The sequence below is a fragment of the Lepisosteus oculatus genome, chromosome 15 (genome assembly GCF_040954835.1).
Source record: "Lepisosteus oculatus isolate fLepOcu1 chromosome 15, fLepOcu1.hap2, whole genome shotgun sequence".
Taxonomy (NCBI): Eukaryota; Metazoa; Chordata; class Actinopteri; order Semionotiformes; family Lepisosteidae; genus Lepisosteus; species Lepisosteus oculatus.
In genome coordinates, this window is record NC_090710.1 from 25,599,112 (window position 1) to 25,616,332 (window position 17,221).

The 17,221-nt window shown below is 41.7% G+C and overlaps 1 protein-coding gene across 4 annotated transcripts; it reads left to right on the plus strand.

Annotated features, from left to right (window-relative positions):
• The first annotated feature begins 1,146 nt into the window (after positions 1-1,146).
• Positions 1,147-15,523, plus strand: naxd (NAD(P)HX dehydratase). 4 transcript variants are annotated; one of them, XM_015364348.2, is made up of 12 exons: positions 1,147-1,228; positions 2,340-2,704; positions 4,046-4,465; positions 7,955-8,102; positions 9,421-9,466; positions 9,558-9,646; positions 10,210-10,318; positions 10,997-11,047; positions 11,138-11,242; positions 12,264-12,384; positions 12,883-13,003; positions 14,167-15,523. In XM_015364348.2, exons 2-12 carry the CDS (start codon positions 2,350-2,352, stop codon positions 14,315-14,317), a joined length of 1,716 nt encoding a protein of 571 aa, XP_015219834.2. In that variant the 5' UTR covers positions 1,147-1,228; positions 2,340-2,349; the 3' UTR covers positions 14,318-15,523. The 4 variants fall into 4 exon arrangements, with proteins under 4 accessions (XP_015219834.2, XP_015219833.2, XP_015219831.2 ...); XM_015364347.2 differs by lacking the exon at positions 1,147-1,228 and adding an exon at positions 1,297-1,379; XM_015364345.2 differs by lacking the exon at positions 1,147-1,228 and having other exon boundaries at positions 1,398-2,704.
• The last annotated feature ends 1,698 nt before the right edge of the window (positions 15,524-17,221 follow it).

The window sequence follows — 17,221 nt, forward strand, 5'->3', positions numbered from 1 at the left end:
ACATAGACCACAATGTGAGCGCCCCCTACTGGCCTCTCTACCAGCAGCAACCTTAGTTTTTCCCAGTAGGTCTCCCATCCAGGTACTGACCAGGCTCACACCTGCTGAGCTTCAGTGGGCTGCCAGGTGTAAGCTGTGAGTTGCAGAGTGACATGGCATAAGCAGTAGCACTAGTTTACAACTCCAGAGATTCTCCATATAAATATCCATACACAGTATATTCAACCGTTTTGTCTTTTTAATTGCTTCCCCACTGTCTAGAAGTTGTAAATGATGTGTCGAAATAAACACCGAAGTCTTTTTCATACTGTAAGTAGCCTTTTCTACCATGTATAGTTTGGGTCACAACATTATATACAAGACAGAGCTGTTCTGGAATCTGTCCAGAGAAGAAAAACCAGATACATTCTGCAGTTTAAGGGACTGTAATACACTGTAAGATTGTAGAAACTAAATATTGAATTGAATTCAGCATGGAATAAACCTATTACTTGTTCCTTTGCAGCCTACGCATGCTGACGCAGCTACCCACCTGAACTACTATATATATTGCCTTTGATATTTTTTAAGTTACTTGGACCAATTTAGCAGATTTTTCCAACTCTTCAGATGACCTAAAAACCTACAGCAGATAGACCCAGACTCCACGACCAGCATAAAGGCCGGTTCAGCTGTTGTCTTTAAGTTATCCGTCCATGATAGGCCGTCAGATACCGGCTCCCCCAATTAGAAATAAACGGCTTAATGGGTGCACGAAAATCATTCCGCAGGTACTTGCTTCTGAGCTCTGAGGTGCAAACACTAGGGGGCAACAAGCGAGGAAAATCGTATTTAAGTCATTTTCTTGTGTTGTTATTGTCAGACAGTCACAGAATGTTTGACATTTCAAGAAAGGCTTGGTGTAATAGAAGTAATCTTGTACGCATTTTTAAAAAATCGTGAACAAAGCTGTTGCACTTCGGCTCCGGTGTCTTCTTGGTGCATGTTAACAAAGCTCTGGAGAATAACCTTTGAACTTCGGACCTTCGCTCGCTATGATTGGCTGTGTAGCGTTATGTACATTAATAACGTGAAACGCTCTTGTGTATTTCATACAGCTAGCTTCCTGTTTTCTGTGTAGCTTTTTTTCATCCCCCTCACCCACCCCCCCACCGGAGCAGCACCCTTATGATTCACACAAGCCGTTTCTGTGTTGTTATAGCTGGATTAAGTCGCGGTCGCTCAGTAGGTAAGCAGCGTGCGAGGCCCTGGAATGTCATGTCCCGGAACAGAGCGGCGACAAAGTGTAGCCGTGCAATGGGGAAAGGGGTCTGTGGCCACTTGCATTGTGGCAGTGCTCACCGCGGTTGCCGTTTCGCTCTTCTATTCGCACGAAGGAGGTACAGTTGTAGTTTGCCTTTTGCAACTCGCGAGACGTAAATTATCGATTTGATCACGCCCGCAGTTCAGCCACCCGCCCGAACAACTCGTGTCCACACTCATGTATCGGTTTTTTTTTTGTTCTTACAAGAAAAACGCGAACCCACCTTCAAGTCGTTAGAAAGATTCCCCGTGTCCGTGATATCTTGAAATCTTAATCTTCGCAGAATGTTTCCAGGACAATTACAGCCCACGCATTAAACACATTGAGGCGTTGTATACCTGGCATGGTTAATTTATTTTTCGCTTTTGATGTAACAACCTACTTGATGTGGCATAGTTTTTAACTGAAACGATCTTCGATCATTTCCCCGTCGCTTTCTCTTATTTTTCTCCCAAAGCGTGAAAAACCGTACATTGTAACGGTGTGTGCTTAAGACCCATCGGACATCCCGATATTTAGTGTAATTCTAATGATGTAGTACACCCAGTGTCAGTGACGTCTTCCAGTCAGCACACAGCAGTTGTAAGCAGCTTTGCTGAGTCGTGGGTTAATCTTCATTGTGCAGAAATATGGTTTGAAACGTTACGGCTCGAAGCGAGTCGACTTCTTCGCCTGCTGGTCAAGGCGATGTGAACGAGAGAGAAAAAAACGAATTTTCTGATTTCGGAAAGAAAAAAACCCGAGGCCCGATTTGTGTGGACTACCATGGAGTGCGCCTGTATGCAAATTCAGATGCGCTCCATGTAACTTTGCCCGTCGTCTTCTGGCTCGTTGGTGCGGCTGGAGGGGTTATTTTCTTCTTGAGCACCTACCGTGCTCGCTGGCTTCTAACTATTATGCTAGCAAACACAAGGGGGTTCTTGTGGTCAGACGTGGAGACCAGAGCCTTGCTGGACATCTGGGGTGAGCAGGATGTGCAGACGGCGCTGGACGGAAACTTTCGGAACAGTCATGTTTACCGCGATGTCGCTTGCAGGCTGGGGGAGATGGGCTTCGACAGGACACCCGAGCAGTGCAGGATACGCGTGAAGGGGTTAAAGAGGCAGTACTACCAGGCCAAGGAAGGCATCAAAAAGAACGGACACTACCGCAAGATCTGCAAGTTTTATGACGAGATGGATAGGATACTGAGCAACAGACCCCACATCGACCCGCAGGACATGATCGATAGTGTGGCCATAGGGGACGAAGCAATGGACGGGACGGAAGAGGAGGGTGAAGGCATTGACCACCCGCAAGAAGCCTACGGAGAGAGCACCGGCGAGTGCTCCTACACTGAGCACCCGGTGAAGCTAGAGTACCCGTCCTTTCCGATTCCCGTGCCGGTGAGCAACAGTGCCAGTAAGTACCGCTTCTGTCGAAACTGCAGTTAGCACAGTTTACATTCTGACTTGCCCTGCTGCCGGGTCATTGATGCCTTTTAGATTTTAAACAGCAAAGGCAGGCAGAAGAATGTTCATTGCACCCGGACGCCTTGCGCCTGCCCTTCTCGATGTGATTTGTGATCGATAGTGTAAATTCATGATTGGTAGCCGTGAATGATTAAAAGGCTTGGGTTTTCGTTTTCTTCAGAGGTAAAAACAGTAGCGGCAATACTCTTTGTTGTAGCTTGACAGAACAGCTATGACATACGAGATATTGCAATGAATGAAATCATAATTCTGATCAAGAAAGCAACAGATACGTCATAATCTGCCAGCTATTATCGGGTGAGATGAGACCTGTTAGCTTGCCACAATGAACTGAACAGATGCAACCTTACCTCACTACAGTGCTGTGGTGCTAACAGGGTTCTTTAAAAAGACTGGGCACCAAAGTGAAGACAATTCTTACACTTTAAAGTAGGAATGATTTTTACGGAAAACCTTGTGAATATGAGTTACATGGTTCTGGTGTACTACTGTACGTGGCTGTGTACAGTACTCATGTTTTTTTTCCCTGTTTGGTTTCTTCTAAGTTTTAACCACAATTAAATTAAAGGGTTGGGAATGATTAAATGACAAAATTAGACACTGAATTGACTGTCATCTGTGGGCTGCCTTTAATTCAGAGTAGCCTAATTCAGAGTTAAAATATTTTAAGTTTCTGGACAATTGCCCCTTTATCTGGTTTCATGCAAAACTGCAATTTTATTGCAGTGGGTTAGGGTCAAGAAAAGGACTACATGTAAGCTGTCAGAAACATGTCCATTGAAGCTACTCTACTTAAAGTGATTAGAAAATGAAAAACAAAGCCCCAGATTGTGCTATTTAAAAGCTTTGCCTTTGCCGAGTTGAAATATAATAAACTGTTTTAAAGGGGAAAATTGCAGTTGGCACACACTTCCTGCAAGTTATAGTTGGGTTAAGAAAAACAGGAAAGTTAGCATTCAGGTCTGTTGTAGTTATCTTCTTGCAGGGACTGCCTAAGTGAGACCTTAGAGAGAGAATGGAAAAAAAAAACTGTTCTATAATCTGCTTCTTTGCATTGAGCCTGTTGCCAATGTACCTTTGCAATGGATGAGGGGTTTCGGTTCTTCCAGAAGAAGACAGTGGAGCTTCACTGAACGTGCTGGAAAGGCGAAGGCGTGTGTGCCTGCTGGTTAGCTCGGCTTTGCTGTGGTCTTTCTGAAAGTGAGAAGCAGGCCCAGCTGTGCGGACTGGGAGCCGTAATCGTGTCGGTGTTTTTGTTTTGGTGTTGCAGGCGTGGGACAGAGGCAGAACCACGTCCAGAACAGTACCCCTGCTGCCACCCGCCCAAAGAGGTCCAAAAAGCGCTACGCGAACCTGTCGCTGGACAAGCTGATGGAGAAGTTCCTGGAGCAGAGCATGGAGGCCGAGGAGAGCTTCTATAAGTACGAGGAGCAGCGGCTCAAAGTGGAGGACAGGCGGCGCGAGGCGGAGCACGCCCGGGAGCTCCAGATGTTGCAGGTGCTGGGGCAGATGTTTGCCGGCATTGCCAGTCCTGCCGCCCCGCACCCCCAGACCGCGCCCTGCGCCCCTCCGCAGCGCCCCCACAATCCCCAGCCTGCAGGCTGTTCTAATCAAACTGCGACACCGGGCCCAGCCCAGGCCATAGGTACCTCTGCTTTCATCCCGCCTCCTCGCCGCAGGAGTCCCAAAAGTGAGCGGTGGGCCAGCTGTGGTGGCAGGATAGCCGTGTGTGTGGAGAAGACGAGCGCCGGCTTGTCGCGGTGCACGGTTCTGTCTGACTTGAGCGCATCGAAGTCTCGCGACCGTATTGCGTTGGGAGCGTTCTTTGCGTGTTGCGGCGGACCGGTGTCCTCTCCAGGGCGTCGCCCTGCCTTGCTCCCTGTGCTGCTGGGATAGGCTACAAGTTTGCCGCCATACACGCCCAGAAATGAGTGGCTTTCTGATAATGGGTGGATGTTTCTGTTCATTAAAATGTTTTGTTTTGTTTTGTTTTGTTTTGTTTTTTTAAATCGCACATCGTAGATAGTTAAGGGATACCTCCTGGGGGTTATTCAGAGCCGTTGATTGTAATAGTGGATGTGAAAAACACTGGAGCATCAAAATCTGTTGGTGGCTGTGGGGTTATTAGCTTGTGAAACGGTTTGGCCACGATGTCACCAGGTCAGTGGGCACAGAGTGGTCATGTTCTTGTGTCAGGGGGCACTTTCTTACGGTGCAGATACGGTTCGGTCAGGCCAGCTTTGAAAGGGATCTCTGGGATCCCGTCTGTGGCTGAGATGTCTTGCAGCAGGGAAAGTCGAACTCCTGGATACTGTGGCATAAGTCCTCACACTGTACTGAGAGTAGGCCAGTTGTTGTTAGCACCTGAATTAACACCTTAAATAATAAATATTGATCCCCCTTTGCTTAATTAGACTTAACTCCCTAAACTAAGGAGAGGTTAAAGGCCCAGCAAGTCTGTTTTCAGTTTTTAAGTATAAACTTAAGATGACTAGAGAGACTTTTTTATGTCTGACATTTCCTATAATCTCATTGTAATTTTCAAAGGTCCATGTATTTGATATTATACACTGCTTCTGGTGCTGTCAGATCTAATGCTACTTTTCTGCATAAGGCTTAATAAACTTTCTGTTCCATTTCTTTTCCTCTTCCATCTTGAAAATACTCCGACACAACTGCTCAGTTGCAAACACGTGCCACCGAGCACTTGTTTCCTTACAAAAACATTTAGAGGGAAGTGTCGCAGTGCCGATTCTTATTAGTGCAAAGTGCCCTTGCAGCAATGACAAGTCCTAACACATATAAATTCTTAAACAGAAGGGAAATGTGTTATTTTCAGGTTTTTGAAGGAATAGAACAAGTCAAACAATATTGCAGAGAAGACAAGCAATAAATACATCGGTTAATGACTTATCTATAAAAACCATGGCTCTAGATTAAATTTTCATTTACCTGCTTGACTGCTTAATTCCTAATAAGGATTAAGCTGTTCTTTCAGAATATTTTTTCTGAAATGTCATCTAAAACCTGCAAGCAAATTTGAAGGCTTCCAAGTGGGCCTTTAGCTGTGTGAATGAATTGACACTATTTTGATGTATTGTAATTGACATTTCATCAAGCAGATGATGATCCAGTGTGGGTGTGGAAATTACTCCAGGTCCTTTTCATTGTGATGTACAAATCTAAAGCAACTTTAGTTGTTCATGAAAGCTGGGTTAATCGGACAAACGGTTCTATAACAACAGTAGTTTGTGTTATGAGCTGAATAGTGCTGATAAAAAAGAAATAGTTGTCAAGGAGCCATCTTGATGCAGATAAGAAAACAAATTTCACATTTGCATTCATCCTATTTGGAATAAAATTCTAACTGTAAAAGTTGGCGTTATCTGATCCCACATTTTGCACAGTTTTTGAGCAGGAGCAGTTTGTATGACGGGTCACATTTCTCAAAATGGTTTATGACCTGTCAAGAGTGCAGAAATTATCATCGGAACTTTTCAGTGCAAATTTGGTATTGATAAAATCGGCTAAGTTTGCAGGGCAAAGGTATTTGACCAGCAATGTCAAAAGTGGGAAGAAAAAAGATCAGACAATCGCTAAAGGCTTTCACTGTTTGTGAAAAACTAATCTTATTATTGCACGATTAAAATAAAATAATTGTCAAAGCATTAATCAGTTTTTACATAAGAGTCTCACAATAAAAGCATTCTTCAGATTGCACTTCTTTTCTATTGACAAGTGCTTAAAGCCTATTTCATCAGTCTAAGCAGATGAAATTACAGAAATAAGGAAGGTAGCCAACAAGATGAGGCCATTTGAAGCCTCTAGCAAATTATTTTCTAAACTCAGTATCTTCTTTGGGAATATAGTTCTAGTAAACGTGTAAGTGTAGATTTAAAAATAAATGTTATAAATGTACAGTAAAAGAACAAAATGCTAACCAAAGAAATAACAAAAGTTTTAAAAAAAAGCAAAACTCAGTCTTCTTAATATTGCCCCTATGTGCTTGTGTATTCCATATATGCTTGCTTAGAAGAATATTGGCTAAGACCCTTTTCCTGTCTCGGTCTCTGACCTGTTCGCCATGTTTTGGCTGATGTTCTTCCTCAGACTGTGCACATTTCACAGAAGCCTTGATGCCTTCCTCTACATGTATTAAGACAAGGAATACATGAGATGTGTTGGTCTTTAAAGAAAGAAACCACATAACTGTGCTTAAACAAAATGGGGCATAACGTGTATTGAGTAATTTTTTGAAAAAAGAAATGGGATAAAATAAAAACATTGAAGTTACATACATGTTGTTGCCTGTATGTAATGGGGCTCAGCGGTGCTGAGTATGTTACAGAAGTGATGTCATTCCTCAAAGCACAAGTATAGCTGAGGTCACTGCCGTCTAGAGAGTGGCTCTGTGAGTGCAGTGAAGCCCTTGAGTAACCAGGATCGAATCCTGCCAGAGCAGAGATGCACCTGGCAAACTTACGACCAATGCTGAGACTATGTAGCTCAGCTCGAGTTGAAATGAGCTGGGGATATACTCTCACATCTCTTTTGTACATTAGAGGGGGAGAACCACCCCAGGCCGTTGAAGCCAGGGTCTGGTTGGTTTTCATGCAGCCTGAGCTCATCTTGGCTTTTACTGATCAGTTTTTTACTGATAGCTAACTCAGTTACATTTCCAGAGTTATAGACCAAAATAATTTAGAAATATGTTTATAAAACCTTTGTCTGTGGCTTTCCAGGATCGAGGCCTGGCTGTTTCTAACATACGTGTGTCAGGTAAAGTGTGCTACTGTGTTTTACAATAAGGTGTGCCAGTGCATAACGTTTAGAGTTTTAAATGTTAATCAGTTTTAGGTACAGATCTCTTTTCCTCCTCGAGTGTTCATGAAAGCATTGGTGATACCTACTACCTTTCGGTATTTCCCTCTGACAATTAGAAAGACAGTCTTGGTAAGATTTAGTAAGGTAAGAATTGCCACTAATAAGAGACAGTATTCTTAACTGCCAATAAGAAAAAAATAAAAAAGGTCAACTAGTTTATTGACCTCGGTAGCACTGTACTCAGTGGTTAATTTCTGAGTATACGGTACTCAGTCCTGATCAGTATTAGTTTGTCTCTGTAGCTTACCTGTCTCTGCAGCAAAGTGAGGTCAGACTATTTCTGTTTCTTTTCCAGTAATTGAGCGAGCCTTCTCACTTAGAAGTCCATCACCGAGGAATATGGAAAATATGATTCCGCTTGTGAAAAATATTATTCCTCCTTGGACTTCAAAAAAACATAAAGGCCAGGATGGAAGAGTTGGTATCATAGGAGGATGTCAAGAGTAAGTTGACTTACTATCTCCAAATTAAAGGGAAACATGAAAGCCGGAATTCCTTCATAATGAGAATGACTTCACCTTGAAACACCTTTCAAAGTCCAGTCTTCCTGTTTTAATATATAGAATTTATATATTAATATATTATATATTTATATATTTATAAGGTCAAATCACAGTTTTTTTTTTCCTGTTTGTAACCCTTCTGAATAGCTAGCTGTTCTGAATAGCCTGCTAGCCCTGCAACACATCAGTATGCACTGGGAGAAATTAAAGGCACGTGTTGTCCAGCTTAACCTTGGTACAAGTTTTGCATATGGAACTGGAAGCAATAGGATACGATTCTATTAAAAAAATAAACTATTAACATAAATTAGTGACTGTACATGTATCTGCTTTCAAGAGTTTAGATCCTGATTTAGGCAAAATTGTCCATGTACTATGTTTGGAGTATAAATAAATATATTTGTTAAAAGCAAAAACTATTCCAGAATATCTGGAAGTTATGTAAAATTACTTTAAGATTCTGCAGGCTCTGACCTGCATCAGTGCAAAGAAGTTCCTGAAGCAATGCAGACCAGAGCAGAGGTGGCTTTCTCTGTATTGACGATCATCTCATGATTGTGTTTGATAGCTAACGCAAAGGAAGCATTAGCTTCATTACAAAACAATAAAACGTCTAGACATTTTTAAGTTTAATAATAATAATTCCTTATACTTATATAGCACTTTTCTGGGCACTCCACTCAAAGAGCTTTACAGGTAATGGGGACTCCCCTCCACCACCACTAATGATGCAATGGTAGCCATAGTGCACCAGTATGCTCCCCACACATCAGCTCTCGGTGGGGAGGAGAACAGAGTGATGAAGCCAATTCATAGATGGGGATTATTAGAAGGCCATGATTGGTAAAGGCCAGGGGGAAATTTGGCCAGGACGCCAGGGTAACACCCCTACTCTTTGAGAGAAACACCATGGGATTTTTAATGACCACAGAGTCAGGACCTCGGTTTTACATCTCATCCGAAGGACAGTGCCTTTTTACAATATAGTGTTCCGTCACTATACTGGGGCATTCGAACCCACACAGACTGCAAGGTGTGCGCCCCCTGCTGGCCCTACTAACACCTCTTCCAGCAGCAACCTTAGTTTTTCCCAGGAGGTCTCCCATCCAGATACTGACCAGGCTCACACCTGCTTAGCTTCAGGTTGACAGTTGTGAATTGCTGGGTGATGTAAATTCTCAATAACTAGCTGTGACTATAATATATATAGATGAGAATGACCGATGCATTAACAATGTCTTTTGTTCTTTTAAAAAAGGTACACAGGAGCACCATACTTTGCAGCTATTTCAGCACTTAAAGTGGTACGTTCACGAAAAATCTGAAGAAATCATTTCCTTCACTTATGCAGATGTACAGTAGAACTTATACTTTCCTTGTTTTATTCTGTTCCAGGGAGCTGATTTGTCACATGTATTTTGTACCAAAGATGCTGCAACTGTAATAAAATCCTACAGTCCAGAGCTCATAGTACATCCAGTCCTGTAAGTTAAGCTCAGTTTCCTTTCAGTACTTTACAGTCGACATTAGGGATTGTTTTTTTCCTTCTTATTATAATGGAGGAAATTTAAACATAAGCAGCTGATTTTAATCTGTCTGAGGACTGAAAAAAAACATTTCAGAAAATAAGAAACCTTATATAAAACCAAAAGCCTTATGACTTTTAAGAACAGTACTAAAGTGTGAAGCACTAACTGGGTAGTTTTATCCTACTGCAGGCTACTACTGTTTTTTATGTAAGCAATACCTCGATCTATGAGGGTCGCTTGGTATATTTAATAGTATAAAAACTCCAGTATTGATTTTGGGGAAATAGTGAGTAAGACAATCAAACCATCCAGGGAGAGGGGAAAGCTCTTGGATGATGTAGCTGAGACCCCATGGGGGCCAGTTTGGTACAGGGTCTCTGCAATGAAAGAAATTAATGAATTTAGTTCTTATACTTGTTAATGCACTGTTGTCTCGGACATTTTTGAACTGGAAGGCCGTAGGTAGATTCTCATGCTTACTGTATGTCTGCGTCTTATCTGGCTGGTTTATTTTTCAGCGACAGTCCCAACGCAGTCGCAGAAGTGGAGAAGTGGCTGCCCAGGCTTCACAGTGTCGTTGTCGGACCAGGCTTGGGCAGAGACGATAAGCTCCTGGAAAATGCTAAGGTACAGCTCATGGAATACAAAATACACAGCGCTGTAGGGCAAAGAGGTGCTTCCAGAGTACTGTTCTAAAGAAGGGACACATGATTGAAGAGAATTTATATAATGTGGAAAACCTGTTTTTGTTTCTTCCAAACCTGATGAATCTGACTTGTGTGAAACCCCAAATGCACCTTGCTCAATGTTTATTTACATTTTAGGAACAGAAAGAGGTTGCACACAACATCCTCATCACAGCACTTTCAATAACCTCTTTGAATTCAGGGTCAAGGTGACTCAGAGCCTCTCCCATCACACAGACACAAACACGCTCACACTCACAACAGGGCCAGTTTTCCCGTTATGTCTTTGGATGGTGAAGAGCGAGGAAACTGAATCATCCGAAGACACCCCATGCAAAGACGGGGAAAACATAAAAACTCCATGAGACAGAACCCTAGGAATTGAACGCAGGGCCCCAGTGCTAACCGCTGTGCTACAGTGTTGTCCATCTTGTTTTAGATTTTTTTTTATTCAGTTCATAATATGGAATTAAATCTGTTAGATAGTTGCCGTTCCACAGCTACAAAATAACGTTTAATCAAATACTCTTTTCCTCCGTCTTTGAGTAAACCTGTAGCTGGTAATTCTTTTTCGCCACAGTTCAAAGGCTAGTTAAAGGAGATTGTCATTTAATTCTAGGGCATCATAGAAAAATCCAGATCGAGAGGTATTCCAGTCATCATTGATGCGGTAAATCCATATTCCTTTTTTATAATAAAATTGCAAATGTCCAAGTGTAGTTTGTGAGTTCTTACCTGGTGATTCATTTATTTTCAATAGGACGGATTGTGGCTTGTAGCACAGCAGCCATCAGTCATTCAAGGCTACCAGATGGGTATTTTGACTCCAAATTTCATGGAGTTCAGTCGGCTGTATGAAGCAATGGTAAGCATGGAACTGTGTGATGTGGATGAGGTGCCTCTTCATGTAGTAAGTAGGGGAAAAGCTTGTTGCTAATTATGAATGTTACATGAATTCAGTCCAAATAATAATAATAAACTTTATTTTTCATAGTGCCTTTAAAGGTGGCTTACAGAATGACAATAACAATAGAAAATACACAAGAATGTACGATGAGAACGCACAATGAGAGGAGACAGTAGATGGAGGTTCTGAATACAGTAGGAGCAGAGGATATAGAACAGGACCAGTTAAGGAAAGGCTCTTCTAAAGAAGGAGGTTTTCAGTCTGGATTTGAAGGAGTTTAGAGAAGGTGACTCTCTGATATCCTTGGGGAGAGATTTCCAGAGCTTGGAGGCATAACAGGAGAGGGCTCTGTCACCCATAGAGTGTAGACAGGCTTGGGGGACAGTTAGGAGACCAGAATTAGAAGAGTGAAGGTTGCGAGTTGGAGAGTAGGACGATAGTAGCTCAGACAGGTACTTAGGTGCCTCAGTGAGCATGAGGATTTTGGGGTCGACATGAAACTTGACAGGAAGTCAGTGCAGGGACTCCAGGACAGGAGTAATGTGATCACTTGCGCTAGACCTGGTCAGGATTCTGGATGCCGAATTTTGAACATACTGGAATTTGTTCAATGTGAATTTAGAAACCCCAGAGAGTAGAATGTTACAGTAGTCAATACCGTCCTCACTAGTATGAACACAGGATAAAAAAAAAATTTAGGCCATTCCACTTATAACATCAGAATGTGACATTTTTCTCTCTTCTTTTAGTGATTGGAACACTGCATCAGGTAGTTTCCAGTGTATACTCCTAAGTGGCCAGACAGCTAGTTCTGTACACTAATATTTCTTTGTGTATAAGAAAGCTCAATGCTGGTGCCACATATTGCCTGTGCTCTTTTTTCTGGTAAATGCCGGTTTGATTTTTTCCCCCCAAAAAAAGATAAATCAGTAATTCTCCCCCCACATCCCTCAAAACCATATCGTATCTCTTGCTGCAGTGCAGGTACCCCTTGGACATGAATGATAACAGGAGAAATGTCATGCGTTTGAGTGAAGCCATGGGCAACCTGACTGTTGTCCTAAAAGGCGAAGAAGATATCATATCTGATGGAGACAAAGGTGAGACTTCTGAAGCTTGCGGTGAAATAACAGTAGTGCCCCAAACGGATAGATATATAAAACTATTACTCTCGCGGTATAAAATGGAGAAGGTAAATCACCACACGCACCGAATTTCACAGAGGTTGCTCTGTGGCTGGAAGGTTGCTGGTTCATATCCTGTGGCCTCAGAGGAATCCTACTCCGTTAGGCCCCTGACCAAGGCCCTTAACCCCAACTGCTCCAGGGGCGCCGTATAAATGGCTGACCCTGCGCTCTGAACCCAGGCTTCTCTCCCTGTCTGTGTGTCTCATGGAGAGCAAGTTGGGGTATGTGAAAAGACAAATTCCTTATAAAAGAAATTGTATATGGCCAATAAAGTGATCTCTCTCTCTCAAATTCTTAGATGATGGCTGTCGTCTGCCCTCAGAATCCTCTCGGTTAAATCACTCGCCCACAGCTGTTTTTCATAAGCTGCACTGATGTCTGATCGTTTCACCCTTCTGCCACTTTCCTCAGTGGTGACGTGCAGCCATGAAGGCAGCAGCCGCAGATGCGGAGGACAGGGGGACCTCCTGTCCGGCTCCCTCGGAGCGCTGGCTCACTGGGCGTACACGTCGCCGCCTGAGAAAAGACACGGGTAAGACACCTGCGAAGATGCCCTCTGGACCCGCCCCACCGCCCGTAACAGTATTGCAAACTTGTTTCTGAGACACAGACCTGACTAAACACTTGGGTAAGACCATCTGTGAGAACGTCGGTCCTTCGTAATCACTTTCCTGCTCATTCGGTATGAATCTGGTTAGCATCAGTTTCCTGAAATTGCGCTATTACATTGTGCAGGAAGGCTGCTTGAATTCTATGTTGGGTAACAAGCTAAATTACAGCCACGAATATATTCAACTAAAGTTCATCTGAATGGATGTTTTATCCAGGATATTTTCGTTCATCTTACCATTATTCACGGTGATGTTTTTTTGAATGATTAGATGTTTCTGAATAACATTTTTCCATTTTTCTTAAGACTTTGTTCTTTATAAATTATACTAATTTGTAATTAATACCTTGTATTTTACATTGAATCACCTCAAATTTTACCCCACATGTAGTGCAGTATATATCTTTACATAATTATATACTGTATATAATAGTATGTAAACACACACTATACTGTAGTTCAGGTGGGTAGCTGTGTCAGCATGCGTAGGCTGCAAAGGAACAAACACACCTGAAGAAGGCTCCACGGCCGAAACGTTGTGTTCTCTTTCTTCTTTTTTTCAGCATGGAATAAACCTATTACTTGTTCCTTTGCACACTATACTGTATAACAGTTTCTAAAGATTGTAGTACCTGGTATTACAGATTTTACCATAATTTACAGTATGACGGGCCTCCAACATTGAAACATGTTGCTCTAATGTCAAAGGACTTGCACATAAGATTTGGGTGATGGGCAGCCATTGTAGCCTTTTTACCGATCAAGCACACTTCTCGACTCCAGAGATTTATTAACTAACTGGCTTTTTAACCGCTGCATCATAAACTTCCTTTCTCTGCGATGTCGCAACAACAGAATTCCAGCTCAGGTTGTATTTTTTCTACTATATACACTTTCATTCACACTGTGTAACTACTGCTGGAACGACTTCTTTGTAGCTTTTAAAGGTGAAGTGTGCCAAACCTGTTTTCGGCCTACTGCAAAATGTTTTGAATTTCACGCAATGTTTTGAATGCTTATGTTGTTCAGGCGCACGAAAAATCGCCCCCGTACGTGACAGTTTTATTTCTGTTCCTCTCTTGCAGGATCAAACCCTCACTCATTGCTGCGTTTGGGGCCTGTAGTCTTACACGCCAGTGCAACTACCAGGCTTTCCACAGACACGGCCGAGCAACGACCACCACAGATATGATCGCAGAAATCGGCACAGCTTTTAAAAAACTCTTTGAAAGTTAAAGCCGAGCAGGTTGCAGGAAAAGACAAAGGTCACCAGCCTTCTTCGCCTACTGTAGTAAAGTAAGCCGTTTCAGGTTCAACACTTTCTCAAGTGCAGCAGCAATCTTAATGAGCTGTTCTGAAGTCATAAACATTTAAAAGCCCCTTTAGCAATAGACTTTCTAAACAGTAAGAAAGTAACTTCTTAAGTACATGGAGAACTGCAAAGGTTATTTCATGACAAAATTTGAATTGCATTAACTATTCTTGTGTTAATACACTTCCTTCCTGCTGGAGTTTCCACTGTGAAACTGAGGCTTAAGAGAATTTTCACAGTAAAAATATACTTGCATTTTTTTGTTGCAAATCACTGTGATGTAGCATTTTGACATTTCAAGAGATTAATGTTTCTGTAATTTTCTACAGATAACTCGGGATTGTTATGGAATTACAAACTATTTTCTCCAATTCATATTCCTTATCATTAAGAGTTTAGTGTTTATCCCTAAGAAAAAAAACAGCTGTATTTCATTCCACAGCTTAAAGCTCAATATCTATTTTCCTATTTAAATAAATTGCACAAGGCAGATTATTCTGTATATTTCAGCCCTTTCTCTCTCCTGTACAGAGGTAAGAGTAGGCAAGCTCTTAAAAGTCATTATCATTCACTAAACCAGAGCTCCTCTACAACACCACCCCCTACAAATGCTGTAAATGTGCAAATGGAGTTACGCCAGCTGTGTTTTAAAAATACACTGCTCCTTTCTTAAGCAGCAATACCACTCAAGTCTTCCTCACCAGAAAGTATACTCAAATTGATGGACAGCACAAGTCTTGTGAAAAGATAAATAGTTCTTCCCAATCCTGAAGAATGCAAGACTTGAGACTATCCAGGCCTGACAATCAGTCTCTGTAACAGAAGTTTGCACTTCGGGTCTTGGAGAGTAACAGCACAGTAGGTAATCTAAAACCTACTGTGGTCAAAAGGTTGGAAACAGTGATAATTTAGGCCACTGCAGTCAGCAGTTTAGTCATCCAGGGATGAGGTGAACCGAAGAAAACCCAGGGCTCTCTTGGAGTGATTGACTACTCCAAAACCTTTGCAGTTTTCCTTCAAGTGAATTTAGAAAAGAATGTAACTGAAGTACTGTAGCATTATGTAACACTTAATTTTGCCCGTTTTTGTTAACTTCCCATAACCCGAGCAAAATAAAACAATTTTGAAAAGCCTGTTTCCCGAAGTCTCAACATCATAGTCGACAGTGTGCGTACAACATTTTTAATTTTGAAATTTAAGTATGCACTGAAGGTTTCTGTTTGTGCTAAGAAGTTTAAAGCATTCACCCGCATGCATTTTCTGGGATATCTATCTCATGTCAGATGAAATTACATGTACAAAGTACACACTTCTGGAAAGAAAATATTAACTAGGAATTTAGGTAAAGTGTCATCTTTATCATTTTAAAAAGAACACTTATAGTATGTGAATATTAAGGTTCTTCCCTTTTATTGTTTAAGTGCTTTGAGAAGCCACCTTTAAAGGCGCTATATAAAATAGTTTATTATTATTTATGTATACCAGTTCACTCAATTGAAGATGGCATGAGTACACCTGTATAACCTGTGTGACCTGAATAATACACTATGCCTCTGTAACTTGTTTTGACAGAAAGAAATCTTATATGGTGAAAGAAGTTACATGCTTTGCTATTATAAAAATACATTATGAAATTAGTAGTAGCTTCTATTACATTTAAATGCAACAGTATTGTTCATCATACATTTAATACAAGTTCACAAAATGTAAATGCTATATATAGTAAGAATGTTAATGTTCAAGTAATATACATAAAATAGTAATTAAAATAAGGTAGTCAGATTACTGACTTTACATAAAATGAGTTTTAAAATTAAATGTATGTTTTATAATTATATAATAACATCTTTATATTAGCAAAGATTATATTTAAATGCTTTTCCCTAGGAAAAACAAAGCATGGATTAAAACAGTTTATCCAGTGCACATTATTTTTCAAGTACTTTTTTTTTGTTAGAATCTCCAATTATTCAAAAATGGCAAATTGTTTTTTACACAGAAGAGAATGAGGACATGCACTTCGCCAACACACTGTCTCTTGAGACACTCATCTGTTAATACATCACAGGTACTCAGCCCCATGTCAGAGGTTCATCACAGACAGGCAGAGAGGCTTGTCTACCTGTTGGACTGAGAGCCCATGAGGGCTGTAGGGATCAAAAGGGCTGCTGAATGATCCCACCATACCCTCAGCCCCCATTACAGTCTGCTAATTATGGAAATTACAACGCCTCATGGAAGTGAACTGTTGCTTGTGCCTTAATAATTTTAGGTGGAGGTTTTTCAGAGAAGCTGCCCATGTCTTACGACTACTGCTGTTGACGTCTTCCCAGGGAACAACAAAATAAAAAGGTCTTCAGTTAGAAAATGTGCTCCACATCAGTTTACACCCAAGGGCCCATCGATGCAGCTTTTCCCTCCATGATGGCCAGTTCACATCTCGCATCTCCCCAGTCTGCTTACGTGAAATTTCTAGAACTGGAAACAAAGCTGCTGAGCTGTCTACTCATTTAAGAAAGGTTACAGATCAGCCCATGGGGTGGTTGTTAATCTCCTCTGGTCGTTTCTTGCATGAAACCAGGGTATCTGCTTCAGCAACATGGCTACATGCTGCGCACATTCCATACACTCACAACGGTAGAAGTAAAAATTGCTTCTCCACCTCTCCACTCTGTACTGGCAGTGCACTTCCACAGAGCTTGCACTAGTGCTTATGTTTTGCTCCAGAAAATGAACTTGAGTCAAAATTCTCTCCCAGACACAAGGCTATGAAGATGCCACTGATGCTCCCAAGTCGGATAACTCCATACACCTTGAACTGACAGGTG